The sequence below is a fragment of the Micrasema longulum genome, unplaced genomic scaffold (genome assembly GCF_059751315.1).
Source record: "Micrasema longulum isolate JH-2025_06_02 unplaced genomic scaffold, ASM5975131v1 h1tg001594l, whole genome shotgun sequence".
Classification (NCBI taxonomy): Eukaryota; Metazoa; Arthropoda; class Insecta; order Trichoptera; family Brachycentridae; genus Micrasema; species Micrasema longulum.
In genome coordinates, this window is record NW_028278776.1 from 259532 (window position 1) to 278956 (window position 19425).

The 19425-nt window shown below is 30.0% G+C and overlaps 1 protein-coding gene across 5 annotated transcripts in view; it reads right to left on the reverse strand.

Annotated features, from left to right (window-relative positions):
• Zasp66 (PDZ_signaling and DUF4749 domain-containing protein Zasp66) overlaps positions 1-17833 on the reverse strand; it is a 57642-nt gene extending 39809 nt beyond the window's left edge. For 3 of the 5 annotated variants that reach the window (XR_015824214.1, XM_088236691.1, XM_088236689.1), the window contains exons 1-3: positions 17721-17758; positions 17283-17396; positions 11350-11569 (exon numbers count right to left, since the gene is read on the reverse strand). Coding sequence is in view for 3 of the 5 variants with exons in the window: in XM_088236691.1 (XP_088092817.1) it covers positions 11350-11569; positions 17283-17396; positions 17721-17743 (357 nt within the window). In the remaining 2 variants the exon portion in view is untranslated. Of the gene's footprint in view, positions 1-11349; positions 11570-17282; positions 17397-17720 lie in introns of all 5 variants that reach the window. The other 2 variants (XR_015824215.1, XM_088236692.1) reach the window with 2 other exon arrangements.
• Between the last annotated feature and the right edge of the window lie 1592 nt (positions 17834-19425).

A 19425-nucleotide genomic window follows, 5' to 3' on the forward strand; every position in this document is an offset into this window, starting at 1 on the left:
ATATATATGTTCGGCATACTAAATGGTATAATCGATGTTCCATCATTACTGGGACAAGTACAATTCAATATTCCGACTCGTAGGTTTAGAAACAATGAAGTACTGTTCATCGATTAGCATAGAACAAACTATGGCCTTCATTCTTCAATGACCCGTCTTTGTCGTATTGTTAACTAAAGGCAGGATCTGGACTTTTTTGGTTTGAGTTTACAGCGATTTAAACGACCTTAATAAATAGTCCAGATCTTGTCTTGATGTCTCTTATGTTTGTCAATGCTTCTTTTCTTTTTTTTAATGTTTTAAACTACGATTTTATTTTAATATTTAAACCCTATAAATTGTATACATGGACAATGTCCGTAAATAAATAAATAAGTCCAGAATGTGTAGATTGGTAATTGGATTACATTTTCTTGCGTTTCATGTATCTCTTCGCCCTTAATGCAGTGTGGAAAAGGATTGACAATGCTTAGTTCGAAGTCTAACGTGGAATATTATTACATTGCCCGCGTATTGCCGTCGCTAAATGTTTCTAATACAGGTGGTCCTAAAAAATCAAAGTGGTTTTTTTTAACGCATACCCCCCATTTCATTAGTATTAGGTCAAAACAATTGTAAATAAAATTTCATGTAATTTTAACGATGACAACTCATACCGACTTACATCTAAAATCTAAACACAGTCAGTAGCTTAATCACAAATAACTATCGACGTGCTTAACGTGATTCCAATTAAAACACAGTGCCATAAAAAAAAATAAAAAAAACTTACTGTTCTGCAGAATACGGGCTATGAGAGTAATTTTGAGAAAAAATAAATACACCAGAATAAAGTTGATGCTGAAACAAGCAAAAATTATGACAGTACGTCAACTAATATATTTTAATGTAATGTTTTTTGTTCATAAAATGATTCATGGTTATACCTCAAAAGAGTTGACTCAAAAGGTTTTTTTCTAATCAATGTGAACATGTATATAAAACAAGAAATAAACATGAAGTAAGACTACCATTTCGTAGGAAAACAAGAACACAGAACTCATTGATGCACCGAGCTGTACAGTTATATTATAAGGAAATACCATTAGAAAGAGAGAGTAAAAAAATATTATTTCATTTAAATGTCTGTTAAAAAAACATGTGTTTAGCAGATAAGTTTTAAAACGTAATCTTATTCGTGTTAGCTTTATAGAAGTTTTCTATTTAAGTGTACGTATATCGTTTGAAAAATGTTAATAATTAGTATATGTTTTAATAATAATTAGATATAAGTTAATACTAGGACATTCATTTATTATGTTTGTACTATTTAAAAACAAAATAAAAAATAAAAAAAAGAAACGGTGGAATCTTTCCTAGCCGTATTCGAAATTGAAAATTTGCTTGACTTTTACTGCGCTAAAGCAACTAATGTAATGATCAATTTTATTGCCATGAATTTTAAATTGGTTGATAAATTTATTTAAAAATCACAAGACAATCAGTACTATACTCAATTATTGATGTTGTTTTATTTTATTTTATTTGGGATTTTTAAAGAGACAAAATAAGTAGAAAAATATTCACAATACTCAAGCCAATTAAAAAAATCCACTGTAAATCTAATGACACATAATATATAGGAAAAGAGTTACCGTAATTTTATGTGTGTGACGTTTGTATTCATGTGTATGTTAATGTGTGTATGCGTAAACGAGTGAGGGAGAGGGTGCGTGTGTGTGGGTGCGTAATTATAGAAAATAATTGTTTAAAACTTGTAAACTTATTAAAATCTTTTAAGAAATAAGGGAGATAGAAAGGATTAAAGTCATTTGAATAAAGATAAATACAAACAATTTGTTGCCTCACTAAGTATGACGTTATCGGATGCGGAGACGGTTTTTACGTAAAAATCAATGATTTAAGTAGAGTAAGTGGAATGGGGTGACTTCGATCAGTTTTGAACTCCAAGCCTTCATAAAAGGGAAATATAAATAATCAAACATTGTTGAATTACTACCTGGTAAAAGAAGAAGTATAAAAATTGGAAAATTGTTTCCAGGCGTTGCCTAGTAGGTGATTTGGTTCAGCCGGATGAATCTCACCCACGTGATAAAGGTTTCAGCTCTCTCACTTCACAAAAGTCAACAGATGGAAGAGTTGAGGAAATGTGGATGTTCAAACATGGGCAGAATGGTGAATGTTACACAGTGTGTAAAGTGGCCACTTAAACCAGCCAATGACAGGTCATAAGCCCTGTAAATGCCTAGACTTCCATATTCCCTTCTCGAAAACTTTTTCCCTCTCTGTTGAAATAAATTTAAATATGAACAACTCCCTAGGGAGGAAATCCAGCCAGTCTGCAAGCATTTGGACATAATCAAACATTGTTGAAATATAAATAGTTTATTTTTAATGAGAAAATATGTTGTTGTGTGAGCGAGAAAATAATAAAAACTTGTTGATCAAGGTCAACCCTTTGGAGTCGGGACGCTTTGATACATTATGAGTTGGTGTGTTTGTTTTGAAAATTTTCCAATCATAAATTACTTACAAAAAAAAGTAAGGTATTGAATAATGAGGAAGTTTAGTGGTTTTTTCATTTGTTAATAACTAAGCCATTTTTTTTTTAAATTTTCATATACCGTATGATCAGCGCTACGTTTGTTTAAAGTTTTGTATTTCTAAAATATCTCATACGATGTCAAAGGTTCTCTTCCGCTAATTCTCGATCAGTTCTGCCCATTGGTTCATTGACGGCAAGCAAACCGGAAATTTTCCATAACTCTCTTATCATTGGTCAATTAATATGAACCAGTTACATAGTTTGTTTTTAAAATATTTATTTTTTGAAAAAACTTTTTTTTTTTTACATTTATGGAAACTTTGCCGTGCAATTCAATGCTCCAAATTTTAACGCACGCAAGAAAACATTTATCGTATCTAATTTCCCGTAGGACTGAAGTTCCTCATTAAGAAAAGGGTGTCTTTGATGGGCGTTTAAGTCGCATCTCGTAAATCTAAATCAAGTTTAAAACTTTAAAATATTATAGTGATTTCAGAAAAATGTATGTATTAAATATTGCAAAATAATTTAGAAAGATAACTTATGCTTTGCCATAAAATAAAATTATCATTTTATAAATATATTGCGTATAAGAATTTGTTAATTAGCTGTTTATTATTGGATCAGAATTAGAGGTTAGTGTGTTCTTTTTTTTTATGTATGTTGAAAACTTATTTTTTGCAGCTTTAAAAACATTTTTTTTATCAAATAAATTAAAATCCATTACATTTATTCAATAATTTTAATGGCTCCCGAGGGGGTAAAATCCAGTCTTTTGTCTTTAAACATTTCGTCAAACTCAAATATTGTAATAAAACCAACTGGTCCAAGAAGAAGTCTAAAAATTGGAAAATTGTTTTCAGGCGTTGCCTAGCATGTGAAATAATTCAGTCAGATGAATCTCTTCACAAAAATAAAGGTTTCAGCTTTTTAACTTCACTAAAATCAACAAATGGATGATTTGAATAAATATGGATGTTCAAACATAGGCCAAATGGTGAATGTTACACAGTGTGTAAAGTGGTCACTTAAACCAGCCAATGACTTCTAGTACAGTATCTGTTCCTAAAGTATTTTAAAACATCTTGTGAATCACCAAGCAATAATTGTAATGATCTAAAGAGGCGCGCTCTGTATTGACCAATATGATTGATTTCACTGAATACGTCGCATCCAATATAAATAACAGAACGCAAGTTGACATCGTATAGACAGATTATTCTAAAGCGTTTGATAAGGTGGATCACCGAATTTTCATGCGTAAATTAGGTTACATTACAGATGGTTAATCTCTTACTTAGATAATAGACTTCAGTCAATTATGGTTGAAGGATGTACATCTGGTTTCATCTCGTTTCCGTATGGTGTACCACAGGGATCACACCTTGGGCCACTTTTATTTAATGCCTATACTAAAAATATTCAATTATGTTTCTAAAATACTTTTTACCTTTGTTATGCTGACGATAAAAAAATGTCCCCATAAGTTAGGTGTATTAATGTTTCTAAATGCTACAAAATATCTTTCACTAAAAAAAAAATATTACAAATAATTAAGGAAACAAACTTAATACTTTACAATAGTTATATAGAAAGAATAACTAAGAAATCATTCAAAATGACCGGATTTATTATGCAGCGGTGTACATCTTTTAATATTTGAATACATTTATAATGCCATACACAACATACGTACGCCCCCATCTCTAAAATTGCACTGCTATTTAGTCTCCTGTTTTTTACTTGAATAAAAATATAATTGAGTGTTTTAAAAAAAACTGAAACGTGTAAAATACAATTTCATTGCTTTTTCCAAATTATAAAGCTTCTTTCAAATTTCATGACTTTGATTCACTAACACACAGAAGAAATATCTACAACCAGATCCAGTTTTACAAAATTGTAAATAATAAGTTGGATTCCCCAAAACTAATTAATCTACTTGCTTACGGTGTCCCCTCTAGAATGTCTGATTTTTTCTATATTCGTAACATTAAAATTATTTTGCGAAAATATTCTATCCCTCACATATATAAAACATTTCATAAGAATTTAAATAGTCTCGATATATTTAACACACCATATAACAGGTACAGAAGAGAACTTACAAGCTTTATTCAGAATAACAGAGAATTGACGTTTTGTCTTTTTTTTACTCTTTTTTTATCGCAGTCAAATCAAAGCAATTTTACACCCATACTTTCCTCCATTCATCTTCCACCACTCCTCATCACTTTCCTTTCGTTTCCTTCTCACTATATCCCTGTTTTGTCCCTATTTCTTTTATTTTAATTCATATGGACAAAATTGTTTCAGTAATTTATCATTTTATTTTTTATGAAGTTTAAACCGTCGCTTTATTTGATTACAATTGAGTAAATATCTGTTGCCTACTGCTACATATTATTGGATGGCGGGCCCTACTATTTACATAGATAGGGACGAGGTTGTCCATTTTTTTAGTTCGAGATTAGCAAAAATTTACAAATCTGCTTTCCTTCCTTCCTTTTACTTTTTACTTTTATTTGCTTTTTATATATATTGATAACTTTTATGTTTTTTCATTGTGTATTTTTGTTTAATTTAATTTAGTACGTACTATTATTTGGCATATGATTTATTGCTTCTATTTCTTATATTTCTTACTATAGTATTGAGTGAGTTTCTGGAATACATATCTCAATTATCATTTCAATTAAGCTTTAATATATATATTCTTTTTCTGTTGATTTAAATGATACTCTTATTTTGTTTTTTTTAATACTACTATATTTTACTATTATTTTGTTGATTTTAATGATACCACTATTTTGTATATTTGATTATGTGTGATTCTTAATTTTTATAATTTATATTTTAAAAATTATTTCTGATTATCTTTTTTGCATTGTATTCTTTGGAATTTGATTATTTATTACATTTACGTTTTTTATGTCATTATAATTTGATCTATTTAATTTTACCATGTATTTTTATTGTTATTTATTGTGGCTTGACACGGGCATAGCCTAAAAAGCTTTAATAAGTTCATAAATATTTAATTTTGTAATTTTGAAAAATATATATATATTTATCAGGTGCGTGCGGTGGAAATTATCAGTAGGGATGCTGACAAAAAATAATCATGGTCTTTTTTTGGCATGATAGTAGATATAGGATAAAGGTATATATTAAAATCAATATAGCACAGAATCTCTTTTGTTAATGATATTACGAAAATGATGCTGTAAAAGTTTTCCATTAAAATAATAATAATAAACAGTTTATCTTCTATTAATTAACGGAGCACAGGAGCCGGTGCGTTTAGCGGTGAAGCTATAAACTTTAGGACGGTACCTAAAACTCGAGATGTTTTCAAATATTAACCAAATTTAAATAATACGCTATTTAAATATTTATGTTATATGTTATTAGAGTAGTTTTTTCTTTGCATTATACGAGTTGGATGTTCTTATATCTACAAGTCTCGTAGAACAATATAACAACGTTATGAATCTTATATTGTGAAAATATTGTTTGGATGCGTCAATCACATGCGCTTAAACATTTTTTGCCACCATTTTAGGTATATTTGTATATATTTTTTCATAATTATAATTTTTAAACATAAAAAAATATTATTTTCAAATATTCAGGGCATGCACCGCATCCACAGTATGTATGTGTGGAACGCGCCTAATATTATTAATAGTCTCTATGTTGTATAAACATTTAACCTGCACATCAAAATTTAAAAAAAATACAATTCAATGGACATTTCTTAGACATCTTAACCGGAGATGCAGGTATACCGATCTCAATTACATGTCTTCCTGCAAAAAACACCACTTGCTTACTTTAGAAGATCGCCGTCTACTGTTGGACATGGGGGTGCTTCATGGCATACTTAGTGGACGCCTTGATAGTCCGGCTCTTTTGTCGGAGTTATCATTAAATGTCCCCGGCTACCGCACCCGTCACATGTCGAGCTCTCTATTTCATCTGCCAGCAGTTCGTACGAACTATGCTCAGAACTCTCCACTTATACGTTTGGTTAGTGAATATAATTTGAACATTCCCCTTATTGATCCATTTGATTGTAAAAAAATAACATTTTAAATGCGCGTCTTAAAACATACTTTTTTGTCTTATACTTAGTTTCAATAAATAAAAATAAATAAAATAAATTATTTTATTTTATCTCTAATTCTTAATATTTTAAATATATTTATATTTTCGACACTTGACACTTGTGCAATATTTACACACATGTCCACCCTCATTCCAATATAACACCCACCCTTTCATTCACTTACACTCACACAAACACACTAGTATGTATTGTACGTGTATTTAATGTATTTCTGTGGATATCTGTCATTGGTTTTATTCTCTGTATATTTTATTTGTTGTATTTTTGTTACATGTATTACTGTTGATATCCCTAATAAATAAAATAAAATCTGTTTATATTTTAACTAAATAAATAAAAATCAAAATACAAAAAATAACAGACCCACACACTCAAAATATATTAAAAAAATTATATGTAATGTACTTGAGTATCTTAAAATGTAATATTAACTAAGTGTCTAGTTTTTTTTATTTTATATCGTTTTTTTATAATATTTGACCTTTTTATCTTCTGTAGCGTTTGTGAAATTGCGAGATGTTTACTTGTCTGATTCTGAGAAAGTAAAAATAATATTTCAATGCCACCCCTACTCCCTTACCCACCTGCTAAGCCTTGTTGCCCAGGCATCCGTGAAGCAGATTCCCCTAGAACATTTAACTTCTTTTAATATTTTCTTCAAATACACGTACCTTTGACACATGTTCTCAAAAACATGTAAAAATAAATATTAACGTAAATTTTAATTTATCGTATTACTATACATTGTTCAATAAGTTGGTTTACGTTTAGCTTACGTAAATATCTTTATTGGTGCGGGCGAGATTCTTCCGAATTATTTCACATAAGCAGTGTAGTGAATGTAATTTAGTTTGTAAAGTGATAATTTAAACCAGCCAATGACAGGTCATAAGTTATGCAAATGCCCATACTTCCACATTCCCTTCTCAATAAAATTTCTCTACCTATGTTGAAATGTCTATCAATCTCAATAAATTCCAATTGCTGTCAGCGAAGATTTTGATATTCTAAAAACATTGATTTTCAGAGTAGATCATTCAGTACGAAATTCATAATATCATACGATAAAGTAAACGAAACAAACTGTTCTTCAATGTCTCTAAATGTTTTGTCATCTCGTACACAGGAGCGTCTAAAACAATTTATTTCCATTATATCATGGATGGAGTAAAGCTTGAACGAGCGTCGACGTCCAGAGATCTCGGGGTGCTGTTTGACGCTAAGTTATTATTTAATCTAAATATATTATCATTATTTATTTATTTATTTATTTATTTATTATATATATACGGCCTAAGCCAATTACAACAGTTACACGAAGAAACATAAATGCAAGAAACTGAACAAAAAAAAACATAAAACTATTTAGCAAAGACAAACAAGGGCAAAACAATAATAGTATACAATATATTACAAAAAACGGAAGATCAAAAACTTGGAGCTAAACCATGCCAATCCAACTTCATCCCACACTGTTTAGTCGCGAAGAGATCTACGAAAAGCCGGAAGATCTATCCCAAAAAATTCCAAGTCGTGTGATGAATTGACTAATCTACACATTCTGGACATTGAGGCATAAAAACCAAAGTTGCTCCTAGAAGATTTTGTAAATAGCAGATTTTGACTTCTGGTGACACGGTTGGGAACATGAAATAAATTGATTGCAACAGAGATTATGCATTATGTAATAACTCCCTTAAGATGCTTAGATTAGTTCTTAGAAATGCAAAGATTTTATCAAATACTCAGGTTCGTATTCCTTTATGAAAGAGAGGGTACAGAAAAAAAATCTGCGTTATCTGTATCTTAGGGAGTATGGATTTTACCCGTGGCTTTTCCCGACTGACTTCTTACTAGGAATGCTGGGCTACCAATCATTGTTGGGGAAAAGGAATATTCATTTTGGTGTTCACTTTTTTCAACTCATTGGTGGTCGCATACATAATTCTGATATTTTGAATGAATTCGGTCTATTTGTTCCTGATAACTATCTTTGACAAAGGCAACACAGATTGTTTTACCTACCACGATGCAGAACCAACCTGTCAATGGTTATGTCGGTAGGTAGAGAAATCGTGTTATTCAATCGTATCGCCTCGGATGCCTATATATGTTATGACAGTGGGATTACTCTTAGGAGGGCAATTTCCAAATTGTAATATGTATAATTAATTTTACATGACAATTTACATTTTTTTTCTCTTTTCTATTTAATAAATCTGATATGTATATTTTGTAATGTGTTAAAAATTAATTGGATGCTCTTTAATGTTCTCAATGTAACTAAAAATAAATAAACGAAATAAATAAATAACCCCAAATACTCGTAGTATACTGTTTTTTTCCTAGTAAATGACATGACTAGACATTTATCAGTAGTCAATCATAACTGTTTTTCTTTACAATAGCGACATATTATATATACCTAAGTTAGCTTGAAGAACTTCGCAATTAACTATTGAAGACACCATTTTTAAAACTATTTGTTATCAGCGTACATCGAAGATGTAAAGTTTTGAATGAATAAACTGATATCATTCATAAACTAGGACAACATTCTTTCAGAGATGTTATAATAATTTTTGGGCCCTAAACGGCATAGCAGTATCAATCCGGAAAAGAAAAGCTTTAGTATAAAAAAACTTCTAAAAAAACTGGTGGCTTTATAATGTTGGTAGGCAGCATTGTCGTCAGACTTTATTTGTCATTTGAATATCAGAATGAATTTCTAGAAAAAAATGTACCTGATTTTTTAATTAAGTTGAATTACCTACACGAAATTTAAATGAATTGTTAAAATTATATTAATTTTATAAAATGCCAGCTACGACAAGAAGGAATTTGATTTCCTCATAATACGGTAGAACTCCGTTTATCCGAACTCCAGAGGTCTGGATTGCCAAATTTCCAAATCGTTATCGGGAAATATAAAAAATGAGATAATTTTCATTTTTATTCAATTGTGCAATTAACTTTGCTGGACATGTTGAGTAAGTTTTTAATCTAATTTAAATTCCCTTTTTGCTTTACGACTCGTCCGAAAGTTTCTAACGATTAGATTTAATGTTAACAATAGATTAATTTTTCGGCCTCGTGGTGTAATAGTCAGCTCTTTTGCCTACCATACAAGAGGTCTCGGGTTCGATTTCCGACATGATTGAAATATTTATTTAAACGTTTATTTTTCTACTAGAATATTTCATAGTCCCTGGGCTGGTACCTGAATCGTAAGACTGATCATCTTACCTTGATTCATGTACAAAAAATGATCAAGATACGCTGCGGCTGGTGTACCAATGCAGTGTCCCATGCACTATTATGTGCGGAAAGAGAATGATAACGATATTTAATGAACTTATAACTGCAATATGTTCACTTTTTTCTGCGTGTAAAAAACTTAAATTATTTATATGTCTTTGGGAAAATACGATGTGCAGATAAGAGAGGTCATATACTAACTTTAAGGTTTTTTTTTATGTCTTTGTAGTCAATTTATGTCATTTTGATTTTCTGTTCCCAATAATAGTTGCGTACAACATATTTTAATTTTTACGTAGGCTTCATATATTCGATTTTTCTCTATTTTTGGGACAACGTTTTTGATTTAGAAAAAAAGGATCTATAATGTCTGCACTTTAGTAATTAAAATAATATATTATTAATATTTAAAGCATTGACTTTGTGGTCAAAAATTTATCTAAATGTTATTAAAAATAGACATAGAAAGAGAAGACATAGAAAAGTTGGTAAGTGGTTATATGCAAATATTAAATAACATTGAGTAAATAATTTATATAAATTTCCATGTCAATTGTCTGTCTATTGTTAGTCCTAAGTATTTAACAATTTCAATTAATCATCCACCATCCACCATATATGTACGTATCTAAATAATGATATTTTTTCTAGATTCAAAACGAGTGATATGTTTTCATTAAGTTTAAGTAAGTTTGTGTTTGTTCATTTAGTCAATATAGTAAGGTCTTTGTTTATGTCATTGTTTGTTAGTACGTCAGTTTGATTTTTTTATAATAGTCCAGTGTCATCGGCATACATAACAATGTTTCCTTTAAAATTGTACGGTGATAAGTCATTCATATATACAATATATAATAGTGGACCCAAAAAGGTCCTTATGGTACTGCAAAATTAACTGTCTGTTTTTGACATTCCTGTTTTTTTGTTTCATTTTTTATGCAAAGGCGTAATGTTAGCTTATTTCAGCATTTCGGGAAATGTGCTCTCTTTCATTGATAATTAAAAAGGTAAGAATGATGGCATGCAAGCCGTTTAATATATTTAGGAATACAAAATGGATATATGCTATCAACGCTAGCACCTTTGCTGACTTTAAATTTTTGAGATATTTTGTTACCAATAACTCACTTATTTCTATAGAATTAAGATCAGTTAAACTGTTTTCATCGGCAGCAATACTATTCTAACTAGATGCAGCAGTTTCTAGAAATTTGGTTTAGAAATATTCCGCAAAAGCTATACAAACATTCTGACAGCCAATTACACATAAACCATTTTTATTATGAGTTATACGTTGACTGATTTCAAGGTTACACCTCATTGTCAGGACTTATACTAGCTAAACTTAACAATAAACCTATTTTCTAATCTAATGAAGGTTTGGATTGGGTGATCATTAGTTGTATTATCTTACCTGATTGACAATGGATTCGCCTTCATCGGGCCATTCCTCGCGATAGCCCATCGGGGAGAAAAGCATGGGGCTGCGACGGCCGAAGGACGCCCCCGGGTTGGGGGATGGCGCTCCCAGGGAGGGCGAAGGCGCCCACGGGTTCTCGGGAGGGAACACGGTGTGCGGCAGAGACGCCACGGGGGCGAGGTACCCGCCAGGGCTGAATTGAGCCGGTGATCCTCTAAAAAAGTCCATAAAATAAAAATCAATTTACCATAAGTAGTTTTTGTTTAGAGGGATAATCCACCAGCTTAATAACTATCGAAATCTCATCAAATTAAAATGAATAAAGAAATCTTCACATAAAGGTTAGTGGCTCATATTTTATCTCATATACTTAAAATACTCGAGGTAAGGATAGAGAATTCAAAATTATATTAAAGTCAATTGAATAAAGTTATTTTTATAAGTAGGTAAAATAATATCAATGATGGAACTAGATCACAAAATGGCGAAATGACCCAATATTTTTTTCTACCGTTTACTAAAAAAAAATAATATATATATTGCGTAGCAAAAAATACCAATAGATATTATTCATCGTCAAGTTTATGTATAAATACTTCCTTTCAAGGTAATGGCACTGTATGACATCACTAACACTATTTCAAACATCATAAACTTTTCTGCTCACACAAATTTAAAACTTACATTTAATCATGAAATTCACAACTATAATACACGACATGCAAAAAATCTTCACATTTCTAAATTTTGTTCCACGAAGTTCGGCAAAAGGTCTCTGGAATACATTGGTCGTATACAATTTAATAAACTGCCTGATGACCTTAAAAATGAAATGTCGAGTGGTAAATCTCAAAGACCAGAAATGAAGACCTATTTCTTGAATCTTTTTGAAAGTGATAGTTTTTAGCTCAGTTTCTGTGAATAGTCTATATATTGTGTTTTAGGTTTAAATGTTTTTCTTTTCTTTTTTTAATATTAAGTTCACAGAATGTTTAAATGTTTTTATTTTCTTTTTTAATATTAATTTCACAGAATGTTTAAATGTTTTTCTTTTCTTTTTTAATATTAAGTTCACAGATTGTTTGAATGTTTTTATTTTCTTCTTTAATATTAAGTTCACAGATTGTTTAAATGTTTTCTTTCCTTTTTTAATATTAAGTTCATAGATTGTTAAAATTTGTTTAAATTTTTATTGTTTAAATGTATACTATGTATTGTTACAAGAAATGTACTATTTTTTTTATGTACCGTCCCAAATGAGTTTTCTCGTACAACTCCTGGGAATATAATATCATGATATTCATGTCTTATATGTTTTATTAATAAATAAAAAAAAAAATAAAAAAAAAAAAAAAAAATTACATATTATATAAACAAATACATATTTTATTATTATTTCCTTTGTAGTCTAAATAGAGTAAATACAATAATTAGTTTATTGTGTATGCAGACAATTGGTAGAATTCCATATTTAATTTGGTAATGTATATATAATAATGGAAGGTTTTTCCCCAATATAAACAAAATATTCCTCTAATATACTCAGTATACCCTAATTTAATTTTAATTACTCTACTTATTTTGGCTTGTATAGAAATCCACAAACATAAAATAGCAATTATTTTTAGTATATAAGGAAACTTTGTAAATATTTAAGTTAGTTTGTTTGAAAATGTCCTAACAAGACGAAACGCGTCACAATATATCCTGTGTATATTTTATAAAAAATAAAGTAGAATTATAATCCAATAAACTTTTTTCATTTTGGATACATTACCAAACAATAATTAGTACCTACCAGATTCGAAATGAGTTTGTTGTAACTCCTGGGAGTAATGCTTTAACAATATTTTTTTGAAGAAAAAATCGTAATCTTAATATAAAATAACACTGCCTGTATTTATCGCGTACGCGTATTAAAATCACGAAATTCATTAAATAAGAATATGAACTTATAAATTTAAAAATTAAACCATTTTTTTCTTAAATAACAATGCATTTTTTAGATTGACTGAAAGTGTTAACCATTTTATGACAAACATTCTTTATATTTTTTACTACTTTTTAGTATAAATTGATTCACGTAATTTTATGTATCTACTTGCCTATATACGACTAATTCATTTTTTTATTAAATGAGACTTAATTTATAATTTAAATTTTATTAAAATGGATAAATCGTTCCAAATAACAATTGTTATTTTTGAAATGATTGCTTCAATGGCTTCAGATGGTATTTTTTGATATACCCACATTCTATTGAATTCATAATTAAAAATTTTATTCGGATGAAAGAAAAATATTTTTGTATTTTTATTCTAAAATATCACATTTATTTGAGAGATCGTGTTCCAATAACATAAATGCGTGTAAATAAAATGGAGGAAATAAAACGGAAATGAATATCTGGGAAAAACGGTTTCGTTTTTTTTGTTTCTATTTATTTAAAAATCTGAATCACTTCTACTAGCCAGAATTTATTTTCAAAATGTAATCGAAAAAATATTTTTTTCGATTAAATATGATTATGTTTTTATTTATTGTTAAGTATAATTTCATATCTTATAAATCATGCAAAATAATGATTAGATAAAACATATATCCATATGCTTAAATATTTTTTTTTAAAATTAAAATAAAATCTTAATTTATAAAACACTTAAAATTATTTGTTTTTAGCAAAAATGTATTCTTAAAAAACTAATAAACATGTTTTATAAAAATTCTAAGCTCGATTCCGTCTAAAAATCATTGTGTAAACATGTTACTATGCGATATCACAGATTTATTGATTAGGGGTTCAAAAATATAAAAACCATGTTTTTTAATAAAAAAAAATTCATCATCATTCTCTTACCGCACCTAATGGTGCATAGAGCACTACATTGGTAAACCAATAGCAGCGTATCTTGATTTTTTTGTTACTTGAAGGTAAGATGATCAGTCTTACGCTTCAGGTACCAGTACAGTGACTATGAAATATTCTAGTGTAAATTAATTGGCTAAGTTATATGGTCTATTAACAAATAATAAGTACGAAAACTGAATTTCCTCACTAGACCATTTGTTCCAAAATCATAATTTTATTTATATATGCATTTTTTCAACCATTTTATGGCATCACAACAAACAGTTTGACGTGTTTGATAACGAATACTGATAAAAAAAAAACACTATCTGATAACATAATATATATTTCTACATCACAATAATTATGTATAATAATTAATATGTCTTTACTTACAAAACTTATTTTATAATGTGATTTATTTTATTTTATTTGTTTTATTTATTTATTCACACTCTTTATCAAAATACAATTCCATATTCACTTTGCCCAGCTAACAAGGGTACATACCCCGTTCCAAGCTAGGCAATTACATTTTAATATATTATAATAGTTAACAAATTAATATAGAGCACAGACAAACAAAATATAAATTTATTCGGATACACATTTTGATTCATATGCATACAGACATACACATATATACACACATGTATATATAAATATACACATATATACACATGTACATACACACACACGTACATACACCCATGCGCATAAACATACATACATTCATAAAAACATAGACAATTTATTTATGCGATACTTCATGGTTGTCATCTATAAATATATATTTTTTAAATTATTCCTTATTTTTTATATTTTATTTTTGACATCCAGTAAGGTTCTCCAATCCGTGGCATGCATCAACTTTTCTGACTCCCTACGACCAATGTCATGAAAGAGCGAGGTTTAGGACAGTATTTCTATTTTTTCAAAAATGGCCATGTCCACTTTTGTTAAAAATTGAGTAAATGTGACTTTCAGTTTTTGAAATTTCTATATTGAAACAGAACAGTGAGAGACTTGACCAAATTTGAAATTTTGCTATTTAAAAACCTAAATAGCAAAATTTCAAATTTGGTCAAGTCTCTCACTGTTCTGTTTCAATATATTTTTGTGCAAACGGAAGTGATATTGATACAATTAAAGCAAAAGCGATGCTTTTAAATAAATAAATTAAAATATTCTGAAAAAACTCATTTTTAACTTGGCCATTTTTGAAGATTACCTCCTGATTTATGCTGTCTTACTAACAATATTTATATGTAAATATGTTCATTTTTGCAAATACGTTAATACGTTTCACTAGAGGCTTAAACACGCTTTTATAGGAACTGATAGATAGAATTTTCTGCTGTTTATTAATTTAAAACGCACTTCGTTGCTCTAGTTTTTGTATGTTCAATAGACTATTTTTTTTGTTTTTAAAGTCAAATAGGTAAAGTCATTAGGTGAAGATTAGCTCTGAATAAATGCTGAAAATACTATTTAATAACTGAAAGAAGAATAATTCTTTAGATACACAGACGCGTAATAAGATAATGTACATATTGGAATTCATAACTCAATTTTGCTAAAAATTATCAATTGAACATTTAAGACCTAAAAGACACTTTTACTAACTTATTACGGCTTTTTAGGCTGTGCTCGCGCTAAGCCATTACGATTGCAGTAACTTAAAATAAGTAATAATTATGTATGATACAATAGTAATATTAAGATTAACAATCCATTAGGAGAAATAACGTAAAATAGTTTTAAAAATTAACAAATTACAACAGGGATGGAGAATACCTTAAATAAGGTAATATAGAAGTCCAGGCTTTTACAGAGCTTACAATCTGTCATTGGCGTGTTTTGATGGCCACTTTACACACTGTGTAACATTTAATATTTCCCTTATGTTTGAATATCCATATTTCTTCAATTCTTCTATTTAGTTGATTTTAGTGAAGTTAAAGAGCTAATACCTTTTTTTTCGTGAAAAGATTCACCTGATTAAATTATTTCACATATTAGGAAACGCCTGAAAACAATTCTACAATTTTCAAACTCCTTGGACCAGTTGGTTTTATTACAATATTTTGAGTTTATGTTTATGTTTTTAGATTGGGTTTTACCCCTAGGGAGTCGCTAAGATTAACATAATTTAACAGGAATAGAGAACACTTTAGAGAAGGGAATATGGAAGTCTAGGCATTTACGGGGTATGGAAGTCCAGTAGCTCAATCACAAATAACTATCGACGTGCTTAAAAACATGCTAAGCATTTGAACGATCACAATGAACAATAATGAACCTGCTTAAGTTATCGCAGTCATAAGTCAAGGCGTGTGTAATCTGTAAGTCAACGCTCGTGTCGGTTTGTTTTTTGTTTTCCTCGTAAATAAATATAGTTCATTGGCGAAAAATTGGCGTTTACTATAAAAAATAATACAATAAATTGCATTGGCAAAATAGTAAGGAGTATCTAATACAAAAAAGGGAAAATTAAAATACAATTACTATAGCGACTGCTTTTTTTGACATTTGGCTTGCCAACCGACTGCTAAATGCAATAAATAGCGTGATAAATAATAAATAAATAAACGAAAATAACAATTTTGAAATATATTTCCATATTGACACCGGTGAAATTCAAATATGTGATTGCGTAGCAGGATTATACGTCGCGAAACGTAAACATTTTGACATATTATATTAGGTGTTCACGGATGTTCCATTGTGATTGCGAATACGGTAAACAGCCATGGTGAGAAATTGTTATCACGTCGCTTTTTAGCAGGTCGATAGTTATTAGTGATTGAGCTACAGGCATTTACCCTGTAAATGCCTAGACTTCAATATCCCTACTCTAAAGTGTTATCTATCCCTTTTGTAATTTGTTAATCTTAATGACTCCCTAGAGGGTGATCCAGTATTTTATCTGCAAACATTTGAAAAAGCTCAAAATATTGAAGTTTATAAAATAATCATTTAACAATCAATAAATTAATAATCTACGAGTATATCACGTCTCTTTGCCAGTTAGAACATACAATTTTTTTCAAAATACGTACTTAAATAATTGTATTACCTGTATGGGGTAGTGGCGACAGGGATGTAGGGTGGGGGAAGGGGAGAGTACTGCATGGAAGACCCGCATCGTGACGAGCCATTGCTCGTTCCAGACGCCCTGTTGGCTGCATCTCTACAAACATACAACGGGAATTAGGGGGATCACCTTGCAGGAAAACAAACCCATATTTAAATTACAGGATTAAGAACTGGATTCAACCTCCTTGATAAAAATATATCACAACAAGAATGAAAAACATTAGGGAACAAAAGTCTATAAATTTAAAGGGCTTATGAAATGTCATTGGCTGGTTTAAGTGGCCACCATTCTGCCTGTGTTTGAATATCTGTATTCTTTAAATTCTTCCATCTGTTGTCATTTCTCTAACATTCGTGTTATTTTTTTCGAACATTTTGTGAATTTAGTTATGTATGTATTTCAAACGCTGGTACATACATGAGTAAAAGGAATAAAGGCATCGCAGGAAGTATCCTTAGGATATGTGAAATGCAACACAGCACAGTACACTGTAGGTACACTACTGACTAACGTGGAAATCTAACTTGTCTGCAGTCACACGTTGCATACATTAACAATAATTATCATTACACCCGCGTGCGGACTCCTTATAGGTTAGAACACTGGGTACTTAGGACAATCCATTAAACTTTATAATTATTACATTTTTATAATTTCCGTACGTGCCCGAAGAGCTAAGGCGCTGTCGCTGTATGGATACTCGTATGAAGAAATTAAGATAGACCAAGCCCAACTCGTGAAAACGGGAAAAAAAACATTTAAAAATTCATGTTTACTATTCGATAATAATAAATCGATCGACGTGGGTTTAACGTGTATAGTTTTATGGTGTATTTTAATGTGCATCACTAATGCTGACGAGTAGAAACACTGTTTCCAAATGCAAAATAAGAGCTATATCTTTGCATTGCATGAATACTCTCACACTACCAGAAGTCAAACTAAAGAATGGCTCGTGGGATGTACCACAAACTCTAAATTCTGGCAAAAAGTTTCAGGTTTCTGGGGCCGAAAATATTCAATATGTTACCCGAACATTACAAAACCATAACCTGAATTCAATTAAATAAGTTTGTAAAAAAATAGTTACTGAATTTAAGTAGAGAAAAATTGGAAAACTTACTTAAAAACATTTAAAAATTATAAATGGTTTACTTAAATATTGTATAACTCTATAGTAAATTAACCAGTAGTTGGTCATTTTTTGTTAATAAACCATGATTATTATTTTATATATTTTTTTGTTTTTTTTTATAAATGCAAAGATTAAAAATAACATTGAATGTTATAAAGTATGCACAATTGTGTTTTGGATTCTGCTGTCGGATGTATAAAGGATTAATAAGTGTTTTTTTTAAATCAAGTTTAAATTGAAAAACCCCGTTTCATGAACTGTCAGCGCTTTAATAGGAGCATTGCCGAACGGAGGCTGTGCAATCATTCGAGGCTTCGGTCAAGTGACAGGAAAATCATCATGGTTTAGGAAAAATATGATATAAAAATCCCATATTATGAATTGACAGCGCCATAATAGGAACATTGCCTAGCGGGAAATTTAAGTTAAAATTTTGCTTCCTGCATTGTCTTTACAAATAACAAAAGTACTGTTACATTTTATCATTATCATCAACAATCCCTTTTTCGCAACTAATAGTGCATAGGGCACTGCATTGGTACACCAATCGCAGCGTATCTTGATCATTTTTGTTACATGGAGGTAAGATGATCCGTCTTACGCTTCAGATACCAGTCCAGGGACTATGCAATATTCTGGTGTGAAAACACCCTTTAAAATAAATATTTCATCAACCATGTAGGGAATCGAACCCGAGACCTCTCGCATGGTAGGCAAACGCTCTGACCACTATATCACGAGGCCGGCAATTTAATAGAGTATAGCGTTTTTACGTTAAGAATGTACCAAATTTTTAAACTTAAATACTAGTTAGAAGATCAAAATTACAATTATCAAATGGATGCAAAGTTTTTGTATCGGCTAATTTCCTTTTTGTTTCCGCTATGCACAAATTAATACTGTTGACTGAATACGAGAAAAACGCAAATTTAAAGTTTCCTCGTAAGGCGCTTTACTTGGAAATGGGGGGATAAATGCAGAGGCATC